The following is a 14,178-nucleotide window of genomic DNA, read 5'->3' on the forward strand; positions in this document are numbered from 1 at the left end:
CACATTCTCTTCTCATGGGTAACCTGTTGTAAGCCATCCCCAATGGACACCCAGGACACTTACTTGAGCAGAAAGCAAACATCTTAAGTTGGATTAGGCGACTTTTTTTTTGTGGGGTATGTCAGTTGTGTTGTGGGGGATTTTACAATCACAGTCGCTGATCTTGTCACTACGCCATGTCAGATTACACAACTGAAAATTGCAACCCATGTCACATTTATCGACTGAAGGTTGATTTTCCAGGGCAGTTGTGCTCGCTCTTTTATCTGACAGCCAATAGCGTACTGCCTGAGAGGGCCGGCGCTAAACGTAGGATTAACAGCTGTAGTAAGTTCAGCAGCTGTCTCTACTCTTTATTTCTTTTTTCCATTCTGTTATGGTATGTAAAATATTAGACATCAGACAGATGAGCTTCCGTCTGTTTGTGAAGTTCACAGTCCTCATACTGCCTGATGGAGCTGGCGCTATATTAATGGCTATGGTGCGTTCAGCCAAGGTCTCAGCCCTTTTTCTTTTTTTCCCCCATTCTGTTCAGTGCATACTGACAGGCAAGCTTCTCTTCTGTTTGAAAGGTTCAAAACATGTTGTGTTCCTTATTCTGCGTTGCAAAATAACTTCTGGTTGGGAATTCATTGGTTATCAGTTCTCCTGCAAATACAGCCCACCTGAGTGACTAATGAGAAAATCAAACAGATTTAGAATTTGTTTGCTTGGATTGCTTTTATGTAACTCATTTTTGTAATCTTGTACTTCTTTGTTTTGTTAACTCTTTGAGGGCTGAATATTTTTTCCAGAAAACTCAATGCACAATGCACTAGTTTCACATATAAATCAATACTGCTATTGGCACCTGTTTGGCATCCCTGGAAGCAGTGGATGTGCAGGGGCAGCTCGATGGCCAGCAGGAATGCATGGTGGGCTGGCTATCTCTTTGTCTTCGCACAGCAGGTGAGCGACAGTGGCAATCGCCTTGTGATGCAATATTGTTTGTACCTCTTGTCATCATAAGTGGTGCTCCTCCTCGGCGAACGCTGCTGTAGGCGTATCAGCTACACGAACCTGGGGACCGATAGGCTGATGCTGGTACTTCACTTTCATTTTTGATTTCCATTTCCAGATTACTTGCATGAAACTCAGAGTTTGATTGAGCGATAATACATAAAACGTCCACGGAGTATTTTGCTTTGCACATTTGCTTTAGTCTTGCCAGATGTCGATGCCATTTTAGAAGCTGTTTGCTATTCACTACTCATGCATACCCAGGGATTCGAGATCAAATCAACAAAGCTATGCAACTTTCCTTCAACCAAAGAGAGTCGAATTAAAACATAAAGGCGAGTTTTGTCACAGTTTACAGCTCATTATTGTGTTAAACCCCTGAATTTTGACAAAAGTCAACATCAGCCCTGAAAAAGTTAATAAATATTTTTATTTATGAAGGTAGGTTGTAAGACTATATTTTTCTCAAGCCAAAGGCATTTCTCTTGAGAAGCATTTTTGGGAATTTTTAAGTAAATTTGTACATCTTCTGAAGCCAAAGCCCCATTTCACCTGGTGCAGGTCAAAGCAAGCCCCTTGACTGGTCACTCTGGCTGCCTGGGAAGAATCTTTTCTGGGCAGGATTTTTAAGGCCTAACACCTTTACCTTTTCCACGGAGTGGTGGCTCTGAGGCTAGAGATCTGCACTGGCAATTGGAAGGTTGCTGGTTCGAATCCCGTCAATGCCAATAGGGACTCTGCTCTGTTGGGCCCTTAAGCAAGGCCCTTAACCTGCAATTGCTGAGCGCTTTGAGTAGTGAGAAAAGCGCTATATAAATGCAAAAAATTATTATTATTATACTCTGATCATAGCAGAAGGTTACTTTCCTCTGTAAGAGTTACATATGAGCTCTTTCACCCAGAGAGGAATTGCTGCATATTTAATGTAAACTTTGAATTAGTGCATTCACCTCCTAGGCTTGTGTCTCTTTTGTCAGTGGTACTACTTAGACTTTGAGATGAACTCTTTTCCAACAATGGGTGGGAGGTCACTCATTAACTAAACAAGGCATATTTTTTCTCTGCCCTAACTATTCACTTGAACAAGATTACTGCAGTTCTGGAAAAGTCTCCTCAGGAATGTTTTATCATGTGGGAAAAATCCTGACACACAGCATCCAGCCCAGCAGTTCAGACTGGGGTTAAACATGCAGGAAGTATCAGAGAGCAAGTCTGTTGTTACTCTCCTAGTTTCTAACTTAAGAACAAGTTTTGGTCACACAGACTATTATTACATCCATCTGGATTCCCCAGAGCACCTGAAGCCTGGTACAGGCCAGTTTATTGCTGGTTTCATCATAAAAGTACACTCTCATTTAAACTTGCATTCCTTTTTTTCTGCAGAATGCAAATTGTATTTCTATTATAAAAACAGTTCTTACACATGAGGCTTTACTCATCTATATTACTAAACGACAGTTTAATTTATGCACGGCAGACGCACCGAAGCGCATGCGCACTGCGCCGCGGCGCCCCAGAGTCAAACGCAGCAGCTTTCCAGAGTCAGTAGGTGGCGCCCAAACAACACAGCCTGTAAACTAAACTTGCTCTAATCCACTATGCCAGCAGTCTGTGTGGCATGTTTGAATCACATAACGGTCATTCAGTAACAGAGAAACAAAAACGAGACCGCATGGATAAAAACAATAAACGGAGGCTCCTACAACATGCTTCATAAACACCAGAAGCAAAGAAGTCACGGCTCCAAAACGAAACACCTCAAGTAACGGAAATACAAAATGCGCACAGCGAATCGATGCCCCAGAGTCAAACCCAGCGGCTTCCCAGAGTCAGTAGGTGGCGCCCAAACAACACAACCTGTAAACTAAACTTACTTTACTCCACTGTGCCAGCAGTCAGTGTGGCATATTTTAATCACATGACGGTAAATCAGTATTAAAAGTAAGCTGAATTATGATTCCTAAAAGTACACGACGTCTACCTAACGACACAGCCACAGAACAACAAAGACGAGACCGCATAGATAAAAACAATAAGGAGTCACGGCTCCAAAACGAAAGAGCTCAACGATTAGTAATACAAAAACGAGCCCATAGGGATGAAAACAATGAACGAAGGCGCCTACAACACGTTTCTGAAACACTACATGCAAGAGAGGCATGGATCCAAAAAGAAACTGCACAAGGGCTACAAAGTCATTCAGTATTCCAACAAAGAAAAAGCCAAAGACAGGAACGACGGACAGACACTGAACAATTCCGCCAGTTAGCTGAGAATGCATTCTATAATGAGTCCACTGTTCATGAAAATTCATTGGGATTAATGAGTGTCATTTGCAGTCATTGTCATTCACTTAACTTTCTTGAAGAAAAAACTGGCAGTACAACTGATGAGTTTACACGTTCTTGTCAAAAAGGTCAAGTTAAGCTGCCTGCTTAGATGAATATCCTGAATATTTACGGAAGCTTTTGACTAACAATGTACCCGAAAGTAAAAGCTTTATGGAATGCATTAGATCCTACAATAGTTCATTTGCTTTTGCATCTACCGGGGTAAATATCAAGCCACCACCTGGGAATGGCCCATACTGCTTTCACGTGTGTGGACAAATATTGCATTGGATTGGAACAGTGCACCCTGAGCCAAATCACCACCGCAAATTTGTACAAATGTACGTGTTAGATCTAGATGACACAGTTTATCAACGAATGAACTTTCCTGAAAACAAGCAATGCACAGAGCTCATAATGAGAAACGTAGCTGAAGTCATAAACAATCACCCATTAGCAAACTCTATAAAGATGATACATGAGGTTGAAAAAGAAGCCAATACAAAAGCACAAGCGGACGGTGTGGCACCAACTAAAATTGCCTTAGTGCTAATAAAGGACAAAGAACATGATCCGAGACGATACAATGTTCCCATCGTTAATGAAGTGGCAATTGTGTTTCAAAGTAAAGACGGTGAGCCTCCGTTTCACCGCAATATTGTCATGCATTTACGTTCTGGTGGAACCTAAACTTGATACTTTGACATACCCCATTTTGTTTCCAACTGGCCAGGAAGGATGGACTGCTGGAATTTGCAGATATAAATAAAATCAAGCACAGAAAAGATCACGGGTATCAATGAAAGAATATTTTTCCTACAGACTCTCAGTAAGAGACGAGTTTAATCCATTAATTAATGCAGGAAAGCTAACTCAACAATACATAGTTGATGTTTACGTTCGAGCACAGCAAACCATCTTTACTCAAAATGTTGATTATAAAGAGATATTTGATTAACTAATTTGTATTTACCATTTTATGAATGTTTACTTTCCAATAGACTGCATTTAAACATTTCCACTCCGATATTGTTTTTACTTATAAGTACAACAACTCAAAGACATTTTGGACTTAAATGATGTAACAATTCCAATTCCATTTTTGTTTTAATAAATTGGTTAATGTTAGTAAAAATATCTATATTTAATTCAATGAAAACTTTACCAGGACGCTCCCAACCTCCATCACTCTTCATTCCGGACGCAGGACGCACCGAGGCGCATGCGCACAGCCCCTCAGCGCCCCAGAGTCAAACACCAGCGGCTTCCCAGGGTCAGTGGGTAGCACCAGAACAACACAACCTGTAAACTAAACTTGCTGTGATCCACTGTGCCAGCAGTCGGTGTCAGCAGAGGCAAAGGAATCGCGGCTCCACAAAACAAAACCGCTTTAGTACAGATATGCTTATTTAATTAAATGACATTTCCCCGGACGCAACCACCCTCCATGATATTTCATCCCTCCAAATATCGGAAGGAACAGAAAGTGATTGCCATTCTTGGATTTGCGATTCTTTCGAGAATCGCGGGCTTACTGGTTACTTTATATAATTGAGTGTTCTTTACTGTTATGGTTCAGCGTAAGCTCTGCCCATGGCCCACCACTCTGTCTCAGTTTTGTCTCCACCCCTTTAATTATTATTCAGATTTGGTCCTGCCTACATTCATAAATGATTAATTAACTAATTTAGACTCAAGCCCTTCAATGACACTTATGCTGTCAGTTCTGAGTATTTCACAGGTATGACTTGTTTTACAGATTGAGTAGACATTTATTGAAATTGTTATTGTTCCTTTTGTCCTATTTATTCTCTGATTTTTATTTTTGTCATGCTATGCAGTTGCAGGGTTCTTCTTGACTTGATTCATTTAGTTTTTCATTTCTTTCTGGTGTTTTTATTCATTTTGGGGTTGTTTTCAGGAATTTAGATTAAATTTAGTTTTATTGCTTCCCTTGTTTATTCCTTTCCCCTTCATTTTAAATCTTGTTTGTGTGATTTAATCAAAAAGTAATCTTAATGCCTATTTTCTAATGAATTCATTTTGGTTTAAATAGCCCACTCTGTTACGAGTTGTGCCTGATTCTGATTGGTAATTTGATGAACCAAATTAAGTAAAGTATGTATGGCCGTGCAGAGGAAATATCTTAAATTTATTCAAAATGGGGCTCAGTGTCAGTTTTTTTATACCATCAATAGATTTAACATTAACAATTTCTTATCTTCTTTACTAACCCTTTTACTGTACAAGTTTATCAGAATCCACAATGCTAGATGCCAGTAACCTCATAGCATGTTTGAGATGGGAATGAATTAGAAGCAACTGTTAGGTTAGCGGGTTAGGCACATTTTCATGTGATTTTTTCAGTATATTTTACTTTTGAATTACTAGTTATGGCATGCACCATGGTGATGTTGCTACTGTAGTCATGATACTTGAGTTCATGCATATTGTGAAACACAGGCACATATTTGACATTTCTGTGCATGTTCTGCATAGGCCATTATAATGGTCAAGTGCACTATAAAATAAATGAGGCATCATAGAGAGGACACCAGCTTTCTGATCGACAGCCAAATGCCTTCTACTTGATACTTACATTTTATTAGCATAACCTTTTTTTGATTGTGAGTTTTGTTATGCTCCTGGTGGCTCTGAGGCTAGGGATCTGCGCCAGCAATCGGAAGGTTGCTGGTTCAAATCCCATAAATGCCAGAAGTTATTCCACTCTGGTGGGCCCTTAACCTACAATTGCTCCGTCCTTGGTATGATTTTAACCTGCATCCAGCCCTGCAAGCAGCCACTGTAAAAAAACACACACTGTTCCACTCCACCTGAACTAGTGTGGTGCTGAGGTTGCACGGCTGCACTTGGGTCCTAATCTGGGATCCTTGAGGTGGTTTGTCATGTGGTGGGTGCAGCAACGCGTTGTATCAGTGCATTCTCCCAGCATCTCATGGTGATGTTGCTGCTGTAGTCATGGTTCTTGAGGTCATTGTGAGACACAGGCACAGATTTGACATTTCTGTGCATGTTCTGCTTAGGCCATTACAATGGTCAAGTGCAGTATAAAATTAATGGAGCAAAATAGAGGGGACACCAGCTTTCTAATTGACAACCAGATGCCATCTACTTGATACTTACATTTATACAGCATACCCATTTTCTTTGTGTTACTAAGGGCAGGTGCCCATATCTGCCCATGTAGGGGCAGCTGAGTGAAGTTAAACCTTAAGGACTTCTTCATTTGGCTTCCAAAGTCTTTTACATGGTTAACATAGGGTCTGTCAGGACATTTTGCACTCGTTTCTTATTTAGGACATACATTATATTATGTTGCTGCTTTAATTTTGTATTTATCTGTTGGTCAAGGCAGCAGCAATCTGTGAAATGCTGCTGAAAAATGATACAGGCAGCTCACTCTTTCCTCAATGACTGTATGGTTGCTTCCATTTTGGCCTCTATTTAGATGACCTAGAAAACTGATAAAAACAGATTTTATTAACCTCTTATTTTCTTTTTCTTCAAAATATCGGTACTTACAACTGGTGCAGTTCTCTCCACGCCATCCTGGCTCACACTGGCATCGATCAGGAGCCAGGCAGCGGCCATGAACACACTCTTGTGTACACCGTGCTAGGAATCAAAACAGAGGTATATCATGCTTTACAAAAGTTCATCTTTACACAAACTAATACTGTAATTACCCTATATTGGGCTGTAGAAGATATTTTAATATTGCTTACTTTTCTCTTGCCATCTAATTTTTAACATTGTATTGTATATTATACTGTAATAATTCTCCATTGGTAAAATGGGATCCCAGTAAAGTAGGTTAAATGTACAGTAGGCAAATCTGGTGCTATCACTTTCATTTATTATAAAATTGAAAAAAAATGTTTATCACTTAATATATAGTATATAAATATTCATTTTCAATAAAAAATATCACAGAATAAATACTTGTCAGATCAGCTCTAAGTACCATTACCAAGTTTTAACAGAAGTTTGAATAGTAACTCTAAATAAAATGTAAAATAATAAGGGAGGGACAACAAAAAAGAAATCAAATTGAATCAGAAAGTTAAACTCTAAATCTCTAATCCAATACTGTTAAACTAAATCAATAGGCGCATTGCCTAAATATTAAATTTGGTAACACTTTAGGTATTTCAAAAATAAATCTATAAGTCATTTACTCTTATGTAACAAGACCTTAACAAAGGCTCCATTTGGGTCTTCATAACACTTACAAAGCTTCAGTAATGTGTTTATTTTCTGTGTAATGTGACCAAGTAACAAAAGTTCACTTTGGAGTTGTCTGAGGTGGCTTATCTAAGACACATTTCTCTTGATATCACATATGTAATACTGTATAAGACTTGTAAATCCTTCATATTAACAAATAATTTTACTATCATGGCAATATGCCACACTGCACAGAGAGGAATAACCTATCCACTGACGTGTTATGAGGACCAGAACAAGCCATGTTATGGTCTCGTTACATAAGAGTAAATGAGTAATAGAAGCATTTTTGCAGTACCTAAACTAAATTATGTTACCCTAAATTCAAAAACATATTTTAGATGGCAAGACCAAATCAATTTCCTTATAATAAGCAAAATCCCTGACTGAATCAATAATCATAATAACTAACAGACTCTGGAAAGATTAGCAACATAATGTGACAGTACTGGAGACAAATGACAAAGAGAATGTCTGAGTACAGAACTGACAGGCATTGCTCAACCTTTTGTTCAGTGCCAAGATTATCTTACAGAGACCAATTTAAGGGCACATGGGGGAAGGACTGAGTCTTTGACTCAATTTCTGGCCTTCAACCTGGAAGAAAGTCAAGCACATCACTTCTGCCCCCAACTCTAGCTCAATTCCTTCCAGCCACACAACCTTAACATGAAGTTGCTATCAGTTAACGGACCAGCACTCCAAAAGAGACATAGCTGTACATTCAGCAGAAAGGTAAATAATTTTTTTCAATAATTTTCTTTTGTCTTTTGCCAAATGCAATTAAACAAGATTTTCCCATTTGGGAACACTTCTTATGTTGCATCTCCTCTTATTTTCAAATCAGCCCAACCTGTTCAAGTAACTGAACCCTAATTACCAGCAAAAATTGGAGACCACAACCCTTTGGCCCCTTATATTAACTAATTAAGCAACAATTAAATAAAAAAGAGAGAGAGAGAAAACACAAAGGACAAAAAACTGATATGAAGGTGTGAGACATGACAGTAGTGCTTGTAAGGGACTGCTTTGCTTTGTTTTGACCGAGGCAAAAGTTAGTGTCATGAATCCTAGTTCTTATCTCTGCAGAATTGTTTTCTCAGACCTGTTGTTATTTATGGTTCTGAATCACTTTTACTGTCCTGAGAGTGAATAACGTCACTGCATTACCCTTTAAGGTTCAATTTTTGTTTGTGGGAAATGCTGTTGTGTAGTTTGTCATGGATTCTGCCATATTGTTTATTGTATCTATGAACTTTGATGTTCTTATGCATTGTAATGTCACGATCTTCTTTTTACTATATAAGATAGCAGGACCCAAAAGTGTTCACAAATACCATCAAATATTCTAGTATAGTGAGTGGCAAGAAAACCAAGTTAGAACTTAGACTTTTGACAACTGGTTTTAACTGTGTCTGCATTTTGTCTGTTTTTTCTTTGTTTCTCCTTTTCAGTTTCTTAGTCTTTCTAATGATCCCATGGCACAGAACAGGGAATAGTCCTGAAAGGGTCTTTTAAGAGAGAAGAGAGAAAACAGGAACCAGACAGTAGAGCATAATAGGCCCTGTAATAGTATTGTGAGTGTCCAAAAGGGTACATCCATGAATATCCACAACAGATAAAGTTTATGAAACTCTGGGAGGAGGCATGTAGTATTACTCCAAGACTACTTATGGTCCTTAACCCACCAATCAGAGACCACTGGGGACTGGCAGGAGAAAAATCCAGCATATCCACCATGGAGGGTGGCTGTGGTCTATACCACACTCAGCCAGTAAGAAGGAAGGCTTCAAACCGATAGGCCTGGCTCTGTAAAGGTAGCTGAGTACTAATAGGTCTAAGCGTGCCAAGAGATTCTTGGCTACAACTTCCTAGTGGCGTAGCGAGGGGGGAGCAAGGGGGGACATCTGTCCCCCGGCGCAGCATCCAGGGGGTGCTGAATTGATGTTCCCCATTGCATTTTGGCAAACAGGAGGGGGCGCGAAATCTTCAGTTGTCCCCGGGTGCTGAAAACCCTAGCTACGCCTTTGCAACTTCCAAAGTTTTAAGGTTGCCCTGATGTTATAGTTGGGAGATGAATCAGGTAAAGCCTCACTGGTTGAAGAGATGCCAGGTTCTTAGACAGACAGAGAAAAAGAAATGGTGGCCTACAGTAGAGTGTCTGGCAGTAGTGGAAGGTGGGAAATGAAGAACCTACCCCACCTAACAAGTGGAACTTTGACCTGTGTCAAGTTTATCCTCCTTTTGGGTGTGTTTTATTTTGTTACTAGGGGATTTGCCCCCTGTTTGCTTCAATCGCCAACCCTCCCAGCCTGTGCTATGTGCCAACCACTTTACGTCTATGCTGCTGCTTGCTGCTGCTACTGTTGCTGCTACTGCTGTGCCATGTAATTTGCATCTCACGCGATGCTTCGAACATTTAAAAGCCTGTACAGTAGCTGTCCTTTTGTCTCACTGCCTTGTCTCTATGACAATCTACTTTGTCATCTACACTTTGTCTTTTATTTCTGGCCCCGGGCGAGGTTAAATCTCTTGGCATAAAGTCTTGTCTCGCGGGACATAAGTTCTTGATATTTTTTTGTTTATAATTCAAAAACCGAATAAGAATCTGAAAATCTAATAACATCACATTAAAGCTTGTTAAATTCTGAAAAGAATGATACCAAACATATATATGTAGGTTTTAAATTAAGCCAAATTTAAAGCATGAAAAGGTCATGCTTTGCAGTTGCAGTTTTAGGCTTAGGATGTTATATATATAGAGCAGATAAACAGAATGTACGCAGTATGATAAATTTTAGTTTTCCTGCAATTATCTCTGAAATGAAGAAATTCCAGAAGGCATTCTTCTACTACACACTCCATTAATAATTTCGATCTGTTTTTACAATGATAGCATCGTGGGAAGCCAGTGTGTATATCTTGGCAACATTCTATACAAGGCAGAAGCCTACCTGGGATGTAACACTGCTTCATCACCGATTACACAGACACCCAAATTAGAGTCATCATTCAACCTAATACATGTTTTTTGGATGCAAGTGAAAGATGTGTACAGGACAAAAAAAAAACAACATACAAGATCAAAACAGAGAATCAGCAGGCTGCAATTTGAACCCAAGATTCTGGAGCTGTGAAGCAGCAGTGCAATCATTACACCATGCTCAATTATATGCTTTATTTGGCTTTAACACACACACTGGAGTTAAAGGTGAGTAAAAATTCCAATTGACATAAAACTTGACATAATAAGGGAAGCTGAGAACATTAAATATGACCTGAGATTCTACTTACGAACACAAGCATTTCTGCTCTCATAATATCCTGGGCAACACTGGTAGCGCCTCCTGTAGTCAGTTTTCACTCCTTGCCTATAAGCAGTCCGATATGTGATCCTGTAAAATATGGAGACTAGTTTTACTGACAGAAAAAAAATCTCTTTCAACTTTTCAAAGCACCCTTTGATAGCATGTGTCCCATAGAACTGGATATTATTTTTATCCAGGAAGATATTCACCTAAACCTTGCCTGATTTGTGTCACCTTCCAATGAAATGATTAGGCAATGAAAACACACTGAATGCCACTTTGTAACAAGCAGGTAACACTTGAACTGAGGCATTTTCAAGTTTTCCCAAACTACAAAGCAGTCAATTATCCATCCATCCACCCATTTTCCAACCCGCTGAATCCGAACACAGGGTCACGGGGGTCTGCTGGAGCCAATCCCAGCAAACACAGGGCACAAGGCAGGAAACAATCCTGAGCAGGGTGCCAACCCACCGCAGGACACACACAAACAGCACACACTAAGGCCAATTTAGAATCGCCAATCCACCTAACCTGCATGTCTTTGGAAGGAAACCGGAGCGCCCGGAGGGAACCCATGGGGTGAACATACAAACTCCATGCAGGGAGGACCCGGGAAGCGAACCCAGGTCTCCTAACTGTGAGGCAGGAGCGCTACCACTGCGCCACTCAGCAGTCAATTATAATTAACCTAAATATTTATTTAAATCAACTTCATATTAGAAAACAGTTGATTTAGTCATTATCCCATTGATTTCACTGAGTTCCCTTAATTTATTTTACAGTGTATTGTTGAGGCACAACCTATTCTGACAACATTAGGCATAATGTAAGGTCCATCCTTGGACTGAGTGTCAGTCCACTACAAGACACCCTCACACATGCACAATGAGGACATGTTTGATTCAGAAATCAACCTAAAATACACATCTTAAGGATATGAGAGGAAATGAAAGCACCAAATGAGAACACATTGAAAGAAAGTACAAACTCCATATTCAGGGAAACTTACAAAGCAAGTTAAAGTACATACAAGAATGATTATAAGGTGAAAGCATCAAAAGTAACAGAGATCTAGATAAAGAAACAAGTAAGAGGGAGTCATAGATAGATAGATAGATAGATAGATAGATAGATAGATAGATAGATAGATAGATAGATAGATAGATAGATAGATAGATAGATAGATAGATAGATAGATAGATAGATAGATAGATAGATAGATAGATAGATAGATAGATACTTTATTAATCCCAAGGGGAAATTCACAAAAATAAGTAGTACATGGAGCTGCTGAAAAGGCTGCCACTCTTGGCGGCGCCCGAGTCATCCTACAACTATATAATTATACCTACAGCTAGACTAAGACAAAAATCCAAAACTCTTGTCAGTACACGCAGCTATTTATTTGTAGTGTGTTGGTAACACACAGACCATTTAAGAATGTTCAAATAATAGAATGCATGAGAACAACTAGATTCCTTATAGGATCTGTTTATTAATGTGCATCGATACAGGAAGCAACAGTTTCTGAGGTGCATCTTGTTTCTTCTCCTGTTGGAGATTTTCATGGACAAGGTAATGAGGCATAGCTGAGGCTTGGTGAGTATCCCTTTTAAAATGCTAATACAGTATACATATTTACTGTTTTGGGCTTATATTGTCATTGTGGCATCATCAAACCATGTTGACCAGCACATACTAGCAGGCAAATTAGATGTAGTCAGGATAAGAATCTGTACCACCATACTGGAAGTCTATGAAAAGAGTAAAAAGAGTCAGTTGCTCTCTGCATGTTAGTGAGAAACAGTAGTCTCAGGGGTGAACATTTTATTCATGTTTTCATGATTAGGTTGTGTGTGAATTAATTTGGTATTTTTCACCATTTTGAGTGCTACTTGTAGGTCCTTCTTCATAATCTTTTTGAGAGTCGGCTTATAGGGTTGTGATTGGGGGTAATCAACACAACGGTATAAAAAAGTCAACTGGGGGTTTCTTTCATTATCCGATTTGTGGATAGAAACATTCAAAAAAAGTACTTAAACAAAATCTTTTGTTATATTGCTTCTCATGAGTTTCATTTGGATTGACCTTTTGCCTGTTTTTTCAACAATTCTTGCTCATGGTTCTCCACCGTGGTGGCTCTGAGGCTAGGGATCTGCATTGGCAATCGGAAGATTGCCTGTTCGAATCCCGTAAATGCCAATAGGGCCTCTGCTCTGTTGGGCCCTTGAGCAGGGCCCTTAACCTGCAATTGCTGAGTGCTTTGAGTAGTGAGAAAAGCGCTATATAAATGCAAAGAATTATTATTAACAATTCTTGTTTCTTGTTCGGTATTGGTAGCTAAGTTTATTGTTATTTGTTTTGGTTTCATTTTTTTATGTGCTTCTCCTGGCTTAGCTCTGTAAATATCACCTTTCCAATTCTTGACAGGACACATGATGGTAGAGTCGAGTGTGTGTACACCTAGGCTTCTCCTGCACTATGCATAAATAAAAGACCTGGAGCAGATATAACGTGTTGGACAGACACTGTCTTTGAAATGACATGGGAGAGTTTTAGAATTCCCCAAAACACTTTAAGGATGTTGCTTAAAATAGGTCCAGTCTTCATGCAACTAGGTGCTTAATATGGTGGCCTCTAAGGATAACATGGGAAAAGAAAAAAAAATATATATAACAAAATAACAAAAAACAGTGCATAAAATTAAAACCGGTCTTGTAAAGTAAAAAATAGTGCATTAAATTAACTTTAATGATTTTTTTTGTGAAATTATTAAAAAATAAATGCTCAACTAAACATCAACAATGGGAGAATAAAATTAAAAATAAAAAGTAAGTGTGTGAAATAAACATCAAAATGTAAGTAGGTGAAATTAATAATAATTCTTTACATTTATATAGTGCTTTTCTCACCACTCAAAATGTTTTTATATAGTGAGTGGAGAGTCACTTTTAACCACTGCTAATGTGCAGCATCCACCTGGATGGCAGCCAGTTTGTACCAGTACGCTCACCACACATTAGCTGTTAGAAGGTGAACGAGGAGAGAGATAGTCAGCCAATCAGAGACAGAGGGTGATCAGGGGGCCAGAATGACCTGGTCGTGCTGGACAATTTAGCCAGGTCATCAGGATACACCCTAGTTTTTATGAAGGATGCCCAGGGATCTTTAATGACCACAGAGAGTCAGGACCTCAGTTTTATGTCTCATCCGAAGGACAATGCAAATTTTATAGCGCAGTGTCCCCGCCACTGCACTGGGGCATTGGGATCCACATTCAGACCACAGGG

At 39.3% G+C, this 14,178-nt stretch overlaps 1 protein-coding gene across 1 annotated transcript in view; it reads right to left on the reverse strand.

Moving 5' to 3' along the window:
• The window catches only part of pear1 (platelet endothelial aggregation receptor 1), a 150,434-nt gene that overhangs the window by 50,618 nt on the left and 85,638 nt on the right, over positions 1-14,178 (reverse strand). The window contains exons 4-5 of the mRNA XM_051922965.1: positions 10,872-10,972; positions 6,873-6,965 (exon numbers count right to left, since the gene is read on the reverse strand). Coding sequence (XP_051778925.1) covers positions 6,873-6,965; positions 10,872-10,972 — 194 coding nt within the window. The remainder of the gene's footprint in view (positions 1-6,872; positions 6,966-10,871; positions 10,973-14,178) is intronic.

This window comes from Erpetoichthys calabaricus, chromosome 2 (genome assembly GCF_900747795.2).
Source record: "Erpetoichthys calabaricus chromosome 2, fErpCal1.3, whole genome shotgun sequence".
In the NCBI taxonomy this organism is placed as follows: Eukaryota; Metazoa; Chordata; class Cladistia; order Polypteriformes; family Polypteridae; genus Erpetoichthys; species Erpetoichthys calabaricus.